Below are 20,399 nucleotides of genomic sequence, written 5' to 3'. Positions count from 1 at the left end.
TGTAATAACAGTTCTGTTGCTTCTCAAATACCTGTACATTTAGAGTTATTGAAGTGTCACTATAAATAGGCATGTGCTTACAATGTTCACGACGCTGCTTATTTTTATTTATTGTGGGGTAATGTATCTCAGCTAGAGCGTATCAACAGATGATGTATTGTGAAATACATTTTCATTTTATAATAAGTGTTCCAAGTGTGGTGGTGTTAAAAAGCTGAGCAAAAGCATTTTCAACGGAGTATAACAGGAAGTTGAAGAGTTTGTTTCAATGATTTTATTGTATTTATGTATTATTTAAAACTCTGGTGGAAAACTACAGCACTGGTGTACCTAAGGTAAAAGTGCAAAAGAAGGACAAGAAAAAAGCAGTTTCTGAAAACAGCATCCTGGCCTGGCATCTGGTTTCTTTACTAATTTTTGCCCAGTTCCAGTTGTTTTCGAGAAGATGGAATTCCCTCTGACTCATTGTAGATGTGCAGTCTCTGCTTTGAGTGCATGTCTGAAGGGTCACTGGACATACCATCAGAGTGTTTGAGGAGTTGCTTGGTTGTTTTATTGTATTTCTTGCTGCTGTCATGCATTGGGCGGTCTGATGCCATCCACAGCTAGGATTGGCTATGTGCTTTATATGAAGTTACATATTTGTCTACAAGGAATAGGGCCCTGAGGCTATGAATTTGCTACTTGCGTGAGGATGAGTGAAGTTAGATAGCAGTATCTTTTGGTCACTGCCATCTTCTCTTGGTCTGATCCACTCTGAGCTTGAAGACCTTCCAGGCTTCCTACAAAAGCCAGTTATGTAACAGATTTGGGCTGGAAGATGGATGAGATGCCCCTGGCAGTCACTATGTTTCCAGAGCGTTTCCATTTATATCTTTACCCAGCTGAAAAGAGAATGTTACTTCCAGTTGTTTTTTTTTCAGGTGGCTGCTTGGTGGAGTTTATTTGCATAGTGTTATTTTTGTCACTGGTCAGTTAATTTTAAATCTAATTAGGTTCAGAGAGCTCAGGCCTTTTAAATAAGCATGCTTTTTTCCAAAGTTAAATCCAGCTAAATCAGCCTACAATGAATTGGAGCACTGGCCTAGAAAGGAAAGACTTCACAGCCTATAGCAAGTCCCCTGAGCCACCTCAGCCCCTTGATTGTCATATTATGCTTGTTTAATGTAAAATTTCCATATAAAACAAAACAAAATAAAACACAAAAAGCGGAACAGCAGCTCTTTGGCGTTAAGATATTCAAATGTGAAGGTAGTGAAAATGAGATTTCCTTTCATAAGTGCATTAGCGACCTTAGGGGAACCCTCAGCAGGGAAATGCCAGAGTGGTGAGAACAGGCTCAGCTCAGAAAAGGAGGTGGATGAGCATGTTTGGCAGCGTGGGCTGGAGTCATTGGGGAGTTTTGTTTTCAGCTTCAAGGGAGAGGAGGCCCTTGTGGGAGCCTGCGAGGGTTTCTAAAATAAGTGCTCTGGGCCAGACTGTCACTGTGCATGTTACCAAGCGCGTCTGGGCAGGAGTGTGTCAGTGTGTGAGTTGCTGAGGACTGCTATGCATAAGTGAGCACGTCATTTCGTGAGTCACTGAGGATTTCTATGCATGAGTGACTGTTTCTGTGCTCAAATATGAATAAATAACATGCAGAGCCTCCAGTCATTCTAAAAAGGTTTAATCAAGGCTATCAAATAACTGGATTGTCAAAAAACATAGCTTGCTGCATTTATTCATGAGGTTTCAGGGACTAAAGTAAAATCAGCATCCCAGAAGCTTCTTCCATGTCTTTTTCAAGTTCCCAGGAAGATCAAAGACGGACCCCTAGTTAAGATCCTTAAAAATGCACAACAAAAATGGGAACACTTGTGTGAAAGGTAGAAGTGACGCACTCAGAGTCGTGTATGTATCCCCTACTGTGGGACACTGTAAAGCTCCACAAGCATCTCCACAGTCACTGGTGGATCTGTCTATCTTCGCACAGGATCAGGCATTGACTGTAATGTTCATCCTTGGTGGGTTGGCAACTGGAGGTACTTGGTGATGAGGAGAGTACATGTCGAATGTGAGTGACAGCCTGCAAATACTTATTGAAGGTACAGAGAGAATGCAAGGGAGAGAATTTCAGAGCTCACTCGCTGAGCATATGTTAACATTACATTTAGTAATTACATTACATTACCTAGTTGTGTTTTCACATAGGCCTACCAAGTCTGGCATTTTCAATGAGACACTCGCCCAGTCTGCCCCTGCATCCCACTGTCCCTGCTGTCATCCTGGCCTTGCCTTGTACCCCCATTATGCTGGGTTCCAGGGGCACATTTGTGTCACAACCTCTCCCACCTACAGGTCTGTCATTTCATCTTAATGTATCGGATGCCATCACTCCCACCCCCATGGTGCGGCACAAATGAAGTTAAATGAGGTGAGTAGGTAGTTCTCTAGATTAATATAAAGAAATTCCAGGAATGAACAAAATACGAAGAATTAAGGCACCTGAAGGCTATCCACAGAAGTCAAGTTAGGCAGGAATGAATGGCTCAAAGATTTATGCAGTAATCTTCAAACAGGAGTTATCACGGTATCTGCAGAATCAGCAGAACCAGTTAGGTCCTGTGGCAGGGCGAGAGCCAGAGTGCCCAGCACCGCTGCAGCACTTGCAAGCTGCAAACAGGCCTGAGCATTTTGTCCAACCAGGCTATCCCCTAGGAGGGTGTCCTGGCTCTGCTCTGTCACAGCCCTGTCCCATGGAGGGCTCTCGCAAGGGGAAGAAGAGCTCTGAAGTCACCCTCTGCTCCCAGGGAAACTTCTGCACAGGTGCTTCTGTGGTACACTTGGGGCAGGCTGAGCCCTGAGTTAATGGACCTCTGCTATGAACTTTCCAGAGCTTTTCTAAAAAGACTGGGCATCATGAAGTTGGTGAGTCAGTATGAGATTGATCCCAAGAAGGCAAGATGCAGGTTTTGAAGCAATACTTGTTAGAGAATGGTGTTGGTTTTTTTTCATTTCATAATTGGGTACCCACAAGCAGAGAGTCTCTGTGCCATGCATCTCTTAAAGAGCACTGGGAGGGAGTCCTGAGAGAAGATTAAAGAAGTGATTCATTCTTTCAGTAACCCAATCTACCATTACATCAGACTTCCTTGGATTCAACTTCAACAGTTGCTCTTTAGTCTGCTGCTGATCTCATCCAAATGTTTGGGTAGCTGTCAGATGGCATTGTTTGCATCTGAGGTGAAGCTGATGTGGAGTTTGGAGTGGTTTTCTTATTGCTGTTATTTTATCCTTGCTATGTAGCAATGTACACTAGAGGCTTGCAGAGAACATGGTGTGACACAGCCCATCTAAGAACAAAGCTGGAACCAAAATGCTAAAATAAAAGCAGTTATTGAAAGCTAGTCAAATATTATCTGCAGAGAGTTTGTTGCCCTATCTCTGTTGTGCAGTTGTGTCTCTTGTGGAGCAGTTGCAGCTAATAAATAGAGTGCGGGAATACTACAGACATCCTTGGAGGAAAAGGATACAGAGATAAATGAAGATAAACGTGAAATACAATTATCCAGCTTGGAAATGGGTAGCCACACAACTTTTATTGCCTTTACTTTGGGGAATTTTGCAGAAACAGACCTTCCACTTTCATTCTCTGATGGAAGATGACACCTCCCATAGCCCATAGCCCATTAGCAGCCCTCAAAAGCCTGTGTTCATTATCAACTGAAAGAGAACATCCCTGCTGCCTGCTCAATCACTGACTGACAGGGCCGCCAGGTTTTCCCCAGCTGAAGCTTGTTGGCAGTTGACTGAAGAGCAGAACCTCTTGGGCAGCTGCCAGGTAACCCCAGGGGTACCCCCACAGTGACTGGGGAGTTCTGCTCTGACAGGGCAGGCAATAGAGGTCTCCTGGCTGCACAGCAGCTGGAGCTTATGGTGGCTGTGCTGTATCTGTTGGTCCCCATCCTGGCTCTGTCTTGAGCTCGTGGGACTTGGCTGTTATCTCAAGTTTGTTTCTGGCCATGGGTCCTTGGCCATATAACCTTGCTCCAGTCCTTGGCCCTAACAGGTAGGCAAGATTGGTTGTGCAGCCTAAGGCTGGCACTTCGATCCCCTCTCAGCCCACATCTTTGTAGGGCTGTAGTGGTAAATCTCTGGTCCCTTGTTGGTCTGCACGCCTAGTCCTTTTTCTGCATTTTCATCTCCTAGCTGTGCTTGTCTTTCCTGTTGCAGCTTTTCATGCCTTTCATGATTATTTCAGACCTGATCCCTGCAACCTGGGGGAAAAGTAAAATTGTGGTTCTTCTTAGAAATTCAAATTGCTAAATAACTTGTATTATTATTATTTAACAGATGGGACTTCCAACCATTCTCTTTGCAATGGCTTCATGAACCCATCTGAGTAACACACAGCTGATGTAGCAGGTACAGCACTCAAAGCAGAGGCAACAGCCTAAACCGATAGTATGTGGCAGCAAGCTAGAGTACAATAAGGCCATATGTGGCATCTCTGTGCTGGCCATGTCGTGTAACAGAGGCAAAACGTATGGCAGGAGAAGGGTGGTGTTATAGTGGCATAGAAACGTGGTTTCTTAAAGTGGCGCTAGCTAAACCAAGGTATGGTGTAGTCTCTGTAGCACCCCTCTCCCTTGTCACTTGGGATTCTTTGCCACCTCCCCTGGTGTAGTTATGCCTGTAAAACTTGATAATGCAGGGAAAGCTTGTGTGGCTTTAATATATAAGGAGACAGAAAGCATAGCTGGGTTTATGTAGCCATCTGCAGGGAATCAGCAGACAGAACGGATGAGAAAAGATGCAACAAAGGACTAGTAGGTACAGCTACAAGAAAAGCAGTCACTTTGGGAAATGTTCGGGGTCAAATCAGTAGATATTTGGGGTCAAATGCTGATGGTGGATTGAAGCCGTGAGCAGAGAAATTTGCAGGGAGAGGGTTCCCTTAAACATAGAAGGAATCAAGATTTTGTGTAGGATTTGTGAATAAAAAGGACTTAAAACTGTAATCTTTTTTTTTTTTTCCAATTTCATGAAATGTGCAGGAGATATCGAACTTCAAACTAACCAGCAGGGTCTGGATTCACTACTGGTTGCAGAGCCGTGCTGGAAATAACCTGGCTAGATTATTTCCTGGCTAGGAAATAGCCAATATAGCAAAGTAATGGAAGTTAACATACTTTTGTAACACTTGGGCATTAACTAACAGAATATCTGTACATATGCATCATATGATTTAGCAGACAGTGTTCATTTGATGGAAGGTGAAAGATACAAAATCTTACATCAAACCACTCATATTTAGTGTAAGAATTAATATAACTCTTTCTGTGTAAAATACGTTGCAGTTTTCATGGGAAAGACAATAAAGAAGTAGACCCATTGGAGTTGGTTTTGTTGCACTACAGGAAGTAGCTATGATAAATTAAGAAATCTTAGATTATGTATTTTTTTATCACATTTTTATCACTCTTCATTTAACATAAAATTTATTTTGTAAGGTCTAGTAATCTAGTTAGAGTATTCAGTATTCATTACTATGATTCATATAGTGCAAAAGAAATAACCAATTCCATGTGAGGAGAAAGTAATCTGTTTGATAGAGCTAACTGGTATATTACAGCTTTCAAATGTAAGCCACGATACTGTGCTTTTCTCATACATTAATTGTATACAATTATGCAGAATATTCAACATGTTTTCTCTGTACTGCAAGTTGAACGGGCATCAGCAGTACATTTATTTTCCCAACATAGTTCCTTTTCATCTTGAATCTCTATTTCTCTAATGTTAGTTAACAGCAACGCTGGTTAGAAAAAGTGAGATGAGGACAGTCATGGACAAAATATGAAATTAATATTAGTCACAGAATTCTTTATTTAAAAGTAATTTTAAAGTACAATGACAAATATACTCTATAGCTAGAAAATTTGCATGTTGTAATATATCCATGAAATTAATGAATTGATTTTCTTTCCTTTTGCAGTATCTGCCCTACAAGCTTTTAGTATTTCAATAAATCGTAGCTGCTTCTGAGAATAGCCTGACACTGGTGCTAATTGAATGGTACTGGATTGTTAGCTTTGATCTGTGATGAGGTTTCCATGGTGATATCACCAGATGAGACTACGGCCACTGCAACAATTTCTTTGTGCTGATGTGATTCTGAACTGCCTACCTAGCTGAGGATGAAATCCCAGCTCTGCTGAAAATCAAGGGGAGTTTGCTGTTGATTTTATTTTAAACTGTTTACTGTGTTGCTCGAAACCAGATGGAATTTGCTGACATGCAAACCCATTCCCAGAGTGACCATGTCTCCACATTAAGTTGTGCAAGCCATCTTCTTCATCACTTAAACCCTTAAACTGTGCTTATTTGATTTCAGTGCATTAGGAACACTTAGAATGGAAGGATCATAAACATACAGAAAAGAGCTTACAGCTGGATACAGATGAGCTTATGAGAAAGACTGGGAAAGACTAAGGTAAGGAGAATTGGCAGTGATAAGAGCAAACCGGTTGCCTGACTACATTGGGTTTGATATTTTGCCACTTGAATAATTGACACGGATTTCGAGGAGGCTTTTGAAGGAAGACAGGGTGATTTGCTCTTCTGTGCGAAGCAGGTGGACAAAACCGTGGCAGCGCTTTTTGGGAAGTGAGTGGGCAGCAGGGACTGGCAGCATGGGCAGCAGGGACTGGCAGAATGGGCAGCAGGAAGGATGGCGAGGCGGGTGAGGATGCACCAGGGGCAAACCCAAGAGAGATTGCGATGCCTCTCGAGGTGAAGCTGGTAGCAAATATTCTGTGTGACCAGGAAGGAAGAGCTGGTAGAGGAATATAGGGAAACAAGGGAAAGGGCAAAGATAAGATGATCTTCTTTGAACAGTGCTCTGAATTGGCAAGATAGCGTTTGCCAGGACAAGACAAAAGGAAGCTTCTATAAATACATGAGACTGGTGAAGCTCCTGTAAGAACATGAGATGTGTTTCTAGATAAGAATTTTTAGGTGCAAATGTGGTTAAGAAAGTATAATTTTCAAGAGATTATGTGGGGAAAAAAAAAGGCAAGTTTTAGGTGTAAGAGAATCTCTGGAAGGCTCTGAGTATTAAACAGTTTTCAAAGTTTTCTACTTCCTAATGCTAGTGAGATTAAAAAGAAAAAAAAAAAAAAAGAAGAGAAGTAGAGAGAAGCATTTCCATGATATTTCAACTGTTTTTTAAAGTTAAGAATGGGACAAGGGACAGAGTTGATTGTAGAAGGTCAAAAGGTCACTTAAGGAAGGACGTGAACTATAATTTTACCATCCATTCCTTTGGACTAATAAGCTGTTTCTCCTAGCAAGAAAAATAACCAAAATAATATCTCCTTCTTTTATCCTCATGTTAAAGTTGAACTATGACTATGTGGAAATGATCAAAAAAAGAAATTTAAGGAAAGTGAGAAAAGATGTATTCAGGATAAAGGTACCTGTTTTAAGAAATTGCCGTGAATTTATTGCAGAAACTTCTTTTCCTTTTTAAATGGAGAAGACAAAATCTCCGTTGTGCTAGTTTTATATTTAGTTCTTTAACTCTTGTAAATAGTGAGTAAATCCAATACGTGTGAGAGACCAGCATCTTTTCCACTAGGCTGCAGAGAAACTGTTTTCATGGAGCAATCATGACCTCTTGTGGTCATCTGGTAAGATTTAATTTTGTCCCATGTAAAAGGGCGCTTGAATTTTTATTAAACTCGGGAGAGTCACAATATTGCCCGCGACAGTAATGATTCCCATACAAGTCCTCTATTTAAATAGGGAATAGGAGCTTACTGTCAGAGAGTATGGTTTTGCCTTTTTGCTACAATTTCACTCACATTGAGGTTGATGTTCTAAGCTGAGATGGGATTAAAAAAAAAAAAAGTGAAACAGAAAAGCAAATAAACTTTGTGCAATTAAAGTCTTTTAGGTAAATATTCCTATCAGTCTATATGTGTGTGACCCAAAAGTAACACTGTGTTAGTATACAGGAAAGCACTATATTTTTACTGTTTATGCTGACTGAAGCAGAGACAAAACATTCTGCATCAGCTCATGAAAAATTTGTTTCTAAAATTACTTCCTTATAAATAATCTGATTTACATTCACATTGTTAGTGGTTTTAATGATACTTCATGCTCAGAATGTTCCATTGTGAAAAGCTTGTATTATTTAAGTTGAAATTGTTTATGTTCAACCGTGGTCTGAAAATTAAAAATCTTTTGACTGACTTGAAACACGGTTTAAACCATCAGTGTGTTTGAGGGAGAAAACTCTCTCTCTTTTGTTTGGCATCAAAACCCTTGCTAGACTTCCTTTCTGCCTCTGCTAGATAGTGCAGTAAGCTGTGAATGTGTAACTAGCTCTTGGTGGCTGTGTACAGAACTAAAGTATGCCAGTTTTCTTTTGTTACGTTTTTCCAATATCAATGTAAAATTTGTAGCTTGAAGACTGGGAAGTCAATATAAAAATTTTCTCGTCTGAATGTGCCGGTGAAGGAGCGCATCTAAACTTCTCGATAACCTTGGGGAGAAAGACTCAATAGAATTAGTTACCACGGGATGTCACTGTGACTGAGAGTATTGGAAAGCTCAGAGACTGGACTGTTAGGTATTTCAGAGTGCATCTTTCTGGTGGTTGTTGCTAGCACAAAGCAAAGATATCGTGCTTCAAGGCTTAAGGTAGTCATTTCTGGAAGGCAGTATAATATGAGCTGGAGGCAATGCTGAGAGGACAGACCACCTCACATCAGCTTATCATAGGGCTTTTTGTACATTCCAATGTGTTTCCTTGTTTTGACCATTCAGAGGTGGGATGCCGATTCATATAGATTGTATGTCCGCTGAAATACATCCATCTCCAAGGTTCTGTGAATAAATCATTAGACTGAACATCATTAAAAATAGATCGCCAGAATAAAACACTTTTCTTTTTGCACAAATCACTCTGATATGCGTGAAGGCAGCACAAATATTTCCTAAATCATGTGGAAATGTTGCTACTATTTTTGGATTGCAGCACGTAAAGTACAGGTTATGTTTATTTTCCACCTACCCCAGTTTCTGTATCTCTATGGTTAGTGGTCATGGTGTTGTCCAGGACTAATTGGTGTCCACGGGATATCAGAAGGTCTGTGACAAAACCAAATTTAGAAACCACCACACATGCACATTACTACATAGTCAAGCAGGTATGAAGTGGTGCCTACATGCAAGCATTGTCATGGTCTGCTCCTAACCTCTGTCAGAACCAGACACCAGCCCATTGTCTCCACTCTCAGGTGGCCAAAACAGACATAGGACACAAATGATGGGTTTTCTTCTTTGGGATCGGTTTTCTTCTTCCCAGGAGTCAATAGCTCTCCCGTTCTGAAAGGCAGAGAAATGTTGCGCTGTGGCTACTGCTTGTAAGCTTCCAGCTTGCTTCCAAATACTGCAAGGGAATGTTGGTCAAATTTCTGGGGTCAGGTAAAGTGCTAAACACATAGGAGCAGCCTAAACTAACTTATATGAGCAGTCGGTTCCTTGAGGGGATGACCCCAGCCACAGATTAACTCTGAGGATGTCTATCAAGGGCTTCCTTGTACTGAGGGATCGGCTAGTGACCACGTACCACAGAATTGCCCTAAAAGTTTTAAATACAGAGGGAATGGAGCTTTTTCGTTTTGTTGCACTTTTTCTTCTGTTTGGAACTAGAGAAGAAAGATACAGATGTTTCCTGCTCAAAGACAGGACACTCATCCAAGAGACCTTTCAGCCGAATTAATCCCTGTTCCTAAAAGATAATAATAATAAATAGTAATTTTTGAAAAAGCAGAACATTGGCAGAAAACTCTCAAGTATAGCTATCTGTAAAACTTGCACACACATCACTGATCATATGATTTTTCATCACTCTTAAGAGTGCAAAGCAATGTTTCTCAGTCATGTCCTTCCTTCCCCTTGCCCCTGCAGCACGGTGGTGAGGAACGCCTGTGAGGCTTCTCCTGCATCAAGGTGGAGAGAAAGTCTCTATTTGCTTTCTCCCAACGCTTTGGAGTTCCTAACAGACTAAAGGGTTGAGGGCTTCCTGACAAGTCATTTCAGCCTCTTGTCTTCCAAAAGCTTGCCCTAAAAGCTGATTTTATGAAAGGTGGGCTGTGGAAGGGTTAATATTTGATAAATTGGATAAAATATTTTTCTTAGATCTCTCTGGGCTGTTTGGAAGCAAACAGGCATTTGGGGAGAAAACTTCTTGTTGGCTTATATTTGTCCAAACAGGTAGTTACATTCAGTGACTAAACAAAGCACTCTATTTAGGACTAAAGTATTCAAGGTAATGAAAACAGAACAAGGCCGTGCTATGCCTAGAGAAAAGAACCTTAGTTCTTTTCTAAATTCATTTATATATACTTCTTGTCATCTACAAAACGAGTGGAGCAGCCTTATCACCTACTGAAACTTTTTTGCTAGTTTTTATTGTCAGTTTGGATAGTGAGAGGAAAATTATTTATAGTGCAAGTAACTTCTGCCTGTGTTCACCGGTAGTTTAGGAGTCAACTAATGAATTTCTACAACCTTACTTTGAAGATCAAAAATTAGTTTGTGAAGTTTGAAGAGTGTAATGGGATATAAACACTATATAATTCCCTGAAATGCTAACAAGTTGTTTTTTTTAATGACTCATAAAACATGGATCTAGGAATGATATATGATATTAAAAACAATATTAACAATTTAAATGTTAATAACATCATTAGCATTGTAGGAAATCGCAATAGGTGATCATAATGGACCCTCTTACAGGACTCCTAATTAGTCTTTGCAATCTGTAACAAAAACAAACAAACCCATACTGACTCCAGAAAAGCCTCCTCTTCTCCCAAGACGATGTTATAATGAACCATTATGTTGACTTGTATGTCAACAAAACCTTTAGTCTGTTCATCAAAAGAAGCTTTTAGACGATATATTCACTAAGGCATATGCCAAATAAAGGTGCAATGCAATAAAAGGATTTGAGCAATTTGAGTTTAACTCTGTCAGACAAACAATGTTATTGCAAAGTGTTCTGTTCAATTCTATATAACAGAAAAAGCTCACATCTGAGATTAGAAATAGGACTTGATGAGCAAACTTCCTTGAATGACTTTTTTGCTAAAAGTACTTATAAATCATTCATCAGTTCTTACCCTGCAAGGATAATTTCTCTGTAATTCTAATTGTAGTGATAAACAGTTTATAAATGTATGAGATAAGAGGACACAATACAAAGGATAAGGCTATTATCTAAACTCTAAATGCAATGTCTGAAGTATTTATATGATGAATTCAGAAGACTCAGTTTTTACAGACTAGCCTTACAGGAAGACAGAAATCTAACGCAGAAAGAGGATGAGCACTGGTAGTAGCCCAAAATTAATAAAACCCATCTGAGTTCTATCCAATTCTTAAGTGACATCAAAATTTTCCATTAATTCTATGTTTGAAGTCTTCATAGGCTATAGTCTAACTTGCAGACCAGGTAACAAATAGCCTTCCACTGAATTTAAAGAAAGATCCAATGAAGGAAATAAAAAAATGAGACAGCAAAATCCAAGACTCTTATCTTTTTCTTGTGCTTGGCATTCCTAGGATTCAATGCAACTTCCATTCAAACCAGTGGTAGAAATGCTGTCTGAAGTAGAATTTTAATATCTACATAAGAAAATACTTCCTTTGAGCAGTAGCACTGCTTCTAAGAATGTGTTCAGTCACAGATCTGAGCAGCAAACAAACTTTAATAGCATATGCAGCAACACCATAAAATATCCTTAACGTGACACAGCTACACAGCATTTTGGCCATAACCTGTAAAAATGAATGTCCGAGTGTACTGAACTTATAACAGTCTATGACAGCACCATCTGGTGTCTTTCAATAATACTATTTATGCTATTTTGGGGGAGGGAAAGGAAAGAAATATCCCATCAACTTTTAAAGCCAAGCATGGATATAGACAAAGGGCATTTCCTTGGTCATCTAGTCCAAACCTTGCTATTGCATGCACTCATTTAATAATTCCTTCACATCAGTTTATCATGTCTTCTTTAATTCAAATTAGGTAATTAGAAAATGTCACAGTTCTGTTAATCAAAAACTTTCCTTCATTTTTTGTGTATTCATTTAAGTATGATCAACTTGCAGTCTTTTTAAGTGCCAAATCCTAAACTGCTATTTTCAGCCTTCCTGATATATAATGAGCGATCATGTCCCCTTCAGCCTTTCCCTTATTGCTTTTTTGTTTTTCACAAGTAATTCTTCATTCCCTCACTCTCTTAGCTGCCCATTTTTGCATCTTCTACAAGTGCAGTTCCTCTTACACAGAACTCCAGCTGGACTTTCTTGAGGCCTCATATGAGATGATTTGTGTCCTCCTCATCACTGCTGATGCATTGTAAGGCCACATTTGAAGTGGGGGGGAGGTTAATGGAATCATTGTGACATCGACATCTCATGAACCAGTATCCCAACCAATGAACTTCCAGTTAAGAGCAGAAATATGTATTTTTAGTCTGTAAATTTATGACCTGGCATCATGTACTATTGAATTTCATCACATCTCTCAGTCAGATCAATAAGGTTATCCTGGATTCTATATGTGCCTTTCTATTGCCAATGGCACCTTATTTTATGTCATCAATGAATTTCCCATTTTGTTTGGATGCACCATGGTCATTAATGATCAAATTAACTATGATCAGTCCCAGGAATCTGTTTTCAACGGAACATGTTCCCATTTTCCATTTAGCCAAGTGTCTGTTTTTGCTGCCTGTGTGGCACTGTATAAATGCTCTACTGAAGCTCAGCAGCAAGGTGTATTAGTATGGGAAAATGCCCAATTAATTCAGGTATATGCTTCCTGTCTCTAAAGCACGACTGGGAATCTCTGCATATGTCTGAATTCTGCCATATAAACATTCTCACCATTACCCTGTGTATATTTGTTTTTCATTATTACATTCAGAGGCTTATTGATGGAAGTCTTGACAAACATTAGCATCTCAGTGTTACTGAGTACACTCAGCTTTTGATCTAAGTGTGGTAGGTTTATGGAAGTGTGATACCATAAAGGAAATATCCCTTGTAAGCACCGTCTCCTAACCATAGGTGTGTGCATGTAGCTTGTCTCCTCTCACACACCTACGATGCTGGCAATTAATAGCTTCATGGTGGAAGAATTTTAGGGGAGTCCTTTCAAAAGCTGAGCCACTGGAAAATCTGTCAGTGTGACTATGTCATTCAACTTGTGTAGTCTTGGTGAGGTGAACATTGCATTTTACAGCTCTGCACCCTCTTCTGCTGATGACTGCTTAAGGAGCAAGATGCAGGATGTCTGTTGAGCGAGAAACTTTGTCCGTGTGAAGACCACCTCCTCTGCAGCACAGTCACTGATATGTTTTGACCAGAATAGCATGAAGCAGGATTCTGCCACTAATTTGAAAATGGCAGTAATATTTAATGTATGCTGTCCACAGCAGATAGTGTGTTTTTCAGCAGAAAGACTGAACTCTATTTCTTTTAGGCATTAGAGAATGGCATGTAGCTGTCAACCTCTACTTCCAAGATTTCTCATTATACCACAGAAGTTATGAGCCACCTAACTAGAACTTAGCATGACTCTCTTCATTCCAGATCGCACGAACTTTCAGCGTGAGGCACAGATGATCTCTAATCACACATTTCTATGCAGCTTCTGCAGCAAGTTCAACTCTTTACACACTCTTGGCTAATACATTTCCAATTTGTCTGATTTTTTTGAAAGTATCTCTATTATAAGTTACAGCTTCTTTTAGGTTCTTCACAATATTTCCCTTGGAAGATTATTATAACAGCAGGAACTGGCACCGTTTTGGAGCGTGAGTTCTCGTGTGTTAAGAAATTCTGCCTCAGAAGGACTGCATTTAGCTCGTTGTGTGTGTCAGCGCCAGAGCAGCTAGCACAGATACAGAGATACAAATTTGAGCCTTATCCCACACTTAAGCTAAAGGCTGTCTCCAGTCAGTCTGTCTGACCGTTCAAGAAAGAAGATGAAGGTACCTGGATCTGATGCTAATCACAGTAGTTCCCTCCCTTCCCTCCATGCTGTAGGCTGTGGAAGGTGGTAAGCTTAATAGCAGTAGTTTGTTAGGTCCTGAAAAACCTTGGATATATTTGGTTACACATGCTCTGCCTTAGGAGGAGACAGGTAGAAAAGGAGCAGTAAGTAAGGTGAGCACTTGTACTCACTGGTGTACTGTGGGAGAAACCACATGGTTGGACAGGGGGAAGTGCTGGGGATGCATTTTGTTGGTTCACTTTTTCTCCAAGTAAGAGGTTTAAATAACTCCCTTTATAGGAAAGCAATGAAAAGAACGTAGTAACAGGAGAACACAAACTTTTTTGTATTTTTATGTCACAAAGAAAAGCCAATATTTTGACTGAGGGCTTAGTAAGCCTCTATGTGAGATTAATGAGAAAAGTGGAAAAATCTGGAAGTTTAATGGAGCTGGGTGAGCCATTACAGAAGAGAAAGAAATTGCAGAAAGGAGATATGTTTCTTTCAAATGCTCTTTATTTTTAAGAAGCTATAATAGAAGAAGGAACAGGCAGAAGGATATTCATCAGCAGCAATCTCCTGTGTTCTTGTAGTTTGCAGAAAAATCCCTGTACCAAAAGCAGACACTAAACAAATATGATAAGACATGGTGATTTTTGTGTCTGGGACACAGGGAGCACCATCTCACTATGAAAACTTAATAAGGATCTGAAAACATATTAAGGATCAAACAAGATAAAGGTCCTTTCAACTCTTTTAATAATTTTAAATGAAAATGTCATTTTCCCTATAAATTCTATGGAACCTTTCCTATAACTCCAGTGAGGAGTTTATCTTGTCTGGAACATGTGGGTTTTTTTTTTCTGGAACTTCACTCTGAAGATTTCTTTGGAGCATTAGAGCATTATCAAGAATATGAAATTGGCCTAAGTGAATGAAACCAGAACCACAGCAGTAGCTATAGTAATTCAAACAATGTTCCAGAAGAATGAAGCAGTATTCCCATCTAAGGCAGGATACTACAATAAAGTTACAGGCAATATAGCTATTAGCATATGAATAAGAAGACGGATGGAGTATTAAAAATGTCAGTTAAGTCAAGAAAAGATGTATTGCTCAATTAACTCTCTAAACGAACAAGCTTGCTCATTTTTTTTTTTAACTCAAAGCACAGTATTGACAGCAAATGGGTGAGGTGATAGTATTGCTTTGTCATTTGTGTGGTCTCCCGGTGTTAACATCTCTTCTGTTCTTTTCCAGCTGTAAACAAGAATCAATTTCAGTTTCATAGCTAGGGAAGGAAAGAGAACGCATTCTCCTCAGCACCTGCAGAGAGATAGTATTTCAGTCAACTTTTCCTGCTGTCCATCAGCATCAAGAAGCCTTCAGGCAGCACTGGAGCTAACTCCAACCCCAGGTCTCTCCCAGTCTGCACCTGCTGGAGTTCTACCCCTGTGGGGACTCATCACTCTCAGTGCAGAGGGAACTGAGCTGCCAACCTCAAAGCTCCCAAGAGCAGAGAGATGGGGTTTCTCACCTACCCTGTGGTGTGTATATTCCACAGGTTTGCTTTTGCCTGTGCCCAGCTCAACACTGGATCACTGACCTCTGAATGCATCCAGGTCCTATATACAGTGTAAGGCATCAAGTTTGCATGGTCTGAATTGCTTGCTGGAGGCTCTTTCCGTTAAGGGAGCCACGTGCCTAATGTAGGCTTTCTCAACACCCTGCAATGCCATCTTCCGTATTATTCTGGATTAAGATTCCCAGCTTCCAGGTAAATGCCTACTTCAGCAGAATTTAGGCAGCCTAGTCTTCAAGAGCCTAGCTATAAAACCTGTTGCCATTTTACCTCTTGGCAATGATTGTCCCAACAGGCTGAGATAGATGTCTACAAAATACTGTGGGATTCCATGACAGAGGGGCTTAGCAACCTGGAGGAGATTCCTCACCTTTAATCGAAGCAATTTGTAGCCATTCTCTTTGAGATGGTTTGAAATTTTGGGTACAAACATCAAATCCAGCACTATCTAAGCATAACCAGTTACTATTTAAACAGAAAGAGGGTATAAACTAATGATTTTTACCTTGTGAAAGGGCAATAGCTAACAAAGTATTGTGGCACATATTAGAGGCAGTCATGTAGCGAATACCTAAATCCAGCTTCTGAGTTTCTGTATATCAAGAATCTGGAGTTGGAGTTCCCCACATGCCACTTCTACTTGTGGAATGAATGTGTGACCATATTCCACGGATTCAAGTTTGAATATGATGGTCTTGTAACCTTCTACAAGGTATAAAAGCAGAGATTGTGCTTTTCACTGTAATCCAGGCAAGGTGATTTGTGAACATGCTGGACGAGTGCCTTTTCTGCTTCTGTGGAGGCTGGAGTGGGATGAAAGTCACAGGGTTTGGGCTGTTTTGAATGAGAGAGAATAGTCTAGGGTAAGGTGGTGGCAAACATCTTGCTGGCCTGAGAGGAGACATATTACGGCTGCTTGGATGTTCATTGAAAGTATGGTGGGTTTGTGCCAGCACCAGAATGGAGCTCTGGGGAGCCTGGCAAAGCCTTGGATGTCCCTATCTACAGGAACAAAAAATACGGGAAGAACTACCATCAACCATTATACCAAACTGGGTGATTTTAAGTCAAAGCACAAACCCAGTTAATTGTAGTTCAGCTTTCAGTAACAAAAGCAATAAAATATCCTGTTGTTTTTATTCAGCAGTGCTTTTAAGGTGAGAAGAAATCTCTAGATTATAAATTAATTGTGAAGCATTACATATCTTCCACTTTAATAAAGCGTGATTTCCAGTTGTATTTTTATTGTTTAATTTGTCTTTCACTTCCCAGGACAGTCTCACTTCTGAATTTTCTCCAATGGACAATCACTGTTTAACAGCTACTTTTTATCTAAGTTGCATTGTCAAGCTGAAATTTTGGTTCTTGTTATGCCTTTAGCCACTAGCTTGAACAGTCTGCTAGTACCTGCTGTTACATCCCTGTACTTACACAATGTAATCATATCGCCTCTTTTCTTGAAAAGCTGAATAGATCAGGTACCTGAAGTCTCTCCCCAGAGAGGAATTACTTCAAATTATTTTAAGGGTTCCTTTCTTAACCTTCTCCAGTGTTTCAATACCCCTTTTAAAATGCAGATACCAAAACTGGACAGCTTCCAGTATCTATTTCTCTGATGCTTCATGCAGAGAGAAAATTGCTTCCCTACTCCTACTTGTTACTCCTCTGGAATACCTGAAGGGTAGCTCCAACCTCTTTAGGTCCCTTTCCCCTAGGAGTACAGCACAATTCCTCCCTACTCTGACCCCCAAACCCTCCCCTGTGTGCAGAATAAACCACGAACTCCTCAGTTCTGCTGCAGAGTGGCCAGCAGTTTTGATCACCTGGAGTCATATTTTTGCATTGAACTTATTAAAACATGTTCTGTTTTGACTAAGTTTATCTTGTCTAGTCCCTAATAGGTTACACATGCAATGAGAATGTTGTGTATCACTGCATGACATACCTTCCAAAAACCTGTTACGGCCATGGCTCTGTACCTGATCATTTCCTCGTAAAAACATGAATCATGTTTTTTTGGCGGGCCACTTCCCATAAAAAGAAAGTTTAGCCATACATTGGATTTTTTTTCTCTTGTGTTTGTTTTTTTTGTTTGTTTGTGGGGTTGGTTTTTTGTTTTGGTTTTGTTTGGGTTTTTTGGGGGGTTGTTTTGTTTGGGGTTTTGTTGTTGTTGTTTGGGTGGTTCTTGTTGTTGGTTGGTTGGTTGGGGTTTTTTCTGGCGTTAGTTAACATTAGGCTAACCAGCCTGTAACAACCTGGTCACCGTATTTAGTTTTTCTGGATCTTATCAGGAAACTGAACACTCAGTCTTTCAAGATTTTCCTGTTATGCCAAGATTTACTTGAAGTAGTCTCAGAGAGCTGGTTATTCTCTCCACCCTCCTGCTCAGTCTTTTGGGATTCATGTGAGCCATTTTTCCAGGTCTGCTTGTTTTTATATGTTCTTCATATGCTGCTTAATCTCTCTTTTATGAGTCAATAATCTGGCAAACACATCCTCCCATTCTTTCCAAATATAAACCTGAAATATTTATTGATCATTTACGCCTTTTCTGCCTTCTCTTCTAATAATGCTTCTTACTTTTGCAAATATACAAATGCTTTATTGCCCATAGCCCTTCCAGGCATGTATTTTCCCCTTATGGCTTTTGCTTCCCTTATGACATCTCAACACTTTCTAATTAATGTTGATTGCCATCTGCTTTCATTCCTCAATGTTACTTCTACATGGGATTTTTTTTTCTTAGTTGCTGACTTCACTTCTCCAGGAATGGGCTTTCAAGGAAAGTTGTTCTCTTGCTTGATGGCAGATTTTTGTCAACCTACCATATTTGCCTGTAAACCTCTCAATTTTATTCCCCTGTTCACCTGTACATTTTTCTCCCAAACTCACTTTTTTCAACTTTGGGAAATTAGCTTTTTCAAAGCAGCATTTGCATGCGTGTAAAGTACAGTTAATGTTGTCGTCTGATTATTTACATCAATGGCAGCTGTGAATGTAGACTGGAAACAGGCAAATATTGATGCTAGCAAGATACGTGGGCATCTCATCTAAATGGAAGGGCATGGTATTTCTAGCAGCAGATTTTAATAACAAGGAGCATAAAACAGGCAATATATATTCATTTTGTGAAATATTCTGTTATTGAACACAGTTATGGAAAAGCAGATTTTTGCTACTCGCACTAGGATAGACAGTTGCATTTTGACCCTATTGGTGTGAATGGCTTTTAAGTCTTGGCCAAAACTGTCTTTGGGCGTTTTATATGTTAAAAATCCCCAAATCTGGGCTTTCATTGAGTCAAAATTGGACTATTCTTGAGTGTTTCCAGAGAGCTGCTTTGTCATTTTCAGAGGTTTCACTTCTATGTTGGTTTTGTCCCTGTCAGTTGTGTACCCAGTTTTGGTAAATGCATGTGCCAGCATCATTCAGAGCTGTAGAGTAAGAAATGCCTTCGGTTTGTATTTTAAAACCTGGACGCAGAGGTAAATGACTTTTAAAAATACACAAGCGATGATCCCTCTAAGCTCCGTGGCAGAATTAGATTGCAACGTTCACGTTTGCCATTTTCTTAACCTATACTGCAGCAGCCCGGAAAGGAGAAGAAAAATAATGATGATAATAAAAGAATCGCGGATAAAACAACCAATTGAAGGTGTGACCGACTAATTGTGCGCAGCCCCCCGGACCTTGGCCTCGGCCCCAACCCCCGTGGCGGGGCCGGGGGGCCCCGGCGGCTCCCGCCCCGCTGCCGGCAGGTGTCGCTGCCGCGCCGCCGCTGCCCCGCCCGGCGGCCCCGCCGCCCCGCACCCCGGGAGCGCAGCCCCTCCGCGGGGCCAGGGCCGGGGCGGGCGCGGCGCCCGGCGTGTGTGTGCGTGTGGAAACCCCCCCTCCACCGCGCCTTCCCGGCCGGGCTGCCAGCAGCGGGGGAGGCAGCTGTGCGGCGCAGGGCGAGGGAGGGGGCAGAGGGGCAGGAGGAAGCAAGGCGGCGGGGGAGGGAGGGCGGAGACGGGGCCAGCCCGAGGAAATCAAACGGCCCCGGCATGAATTAGGCGACAGGCTGCAGAGAGGGGAGGGCCCCCCTCCCCCTTCCCTTCCCCGCACGGCGGCCGGCGGGAGCAGCGCCGCCCCGCACGGAGCCGGCTGCTCCGGGCGCGCCACACGCACAGGCGCGGCGCAGACGGGCGGGGGCGGGCGGGCCGGCCGGGGTGGGGGGGCCCGGCAGATGAAGATGGCAATGTCTGTAATCCAAGCGTGCCGCAGCCTGGCTCTCTCAACATGGCTGCTGTCCTTTTGTTTCGTGCATCTGCTGTGCCTGGACTTCACCGTGGCCGAGAAGGAGGAGTGGTACACGGCCTTCGTCAACATCACCTACGCCGACCCGGCGGCCGGCAGTGCCGAGCTCCGCAGCGAGAAGAGCGAGTGCGGGCGCTACGGCGAGCAGTCGCCCAAGCAGGACGCCCGCGGGCAGGTGGCCCTCTCTGTCTCGCCCACAGACCGCTATGCCTGCGACCCCAGCACCCGCTTCAACGCCCCGGCGCCAGGCAAGAGCTGGGTGGCCCTTATCCCGCGGGGTAACTGCACCTACAAGGACAAGATCCGCCACGCCGCTGCCCAGAACGCCTCTGCTGTGGTCATCTACAACGTGGGCTCCAGCAACGCCAATGAGACCATCACCATGCCCCACGCAGGTGAGCCTCAGCACCCTGCCCCTGCTCTGTGGGCACGCTCTGAGGTCTACGCTGGGCAAGT

General features: G+C 41.7%; 1 protein-coding gene across 1 annotated transcript in view; it reads left to right on the top strand.

Annotated features, from left to right (window-relative positions):
- The first annotated feature begins 19,724 nt into the window (after window positions 1–19,724).
- The window catches only part of RNF150 (ring finger protein 150), a 122,243-nt gene continuing 121,568 nt past the window's right edge, over window positions 19,725–20,399 (top strand). Inside the window, exon 1 of the mRNA XM_082051330.1 lies at window positions 19,725–20,338. Coding sequence (XP_081907456.1) covers window positions 19,873–20,338 — 466 coding nt within the window. The 5' untranslated portion in view covers window positions 19,725–19,872. The remainder of the gene's footprint in view (window positions 20,339–20,399) is intronic.

Source organism: Streptopelia decaocto, assembly GCF_964273445.1.
Source record: "Streptopelia decaocto genome assembly, chromosome: 4".
Classification (NCBI taxonomy): Eukaryota; Metazoa; Chordata; class Aves; order Columbiformes; family Columbidae; genus Streptopelia; species Streptopelia decaocto.
This window is presented reverse-complemented; position numbering and strand designations above follow the sequence as displayed.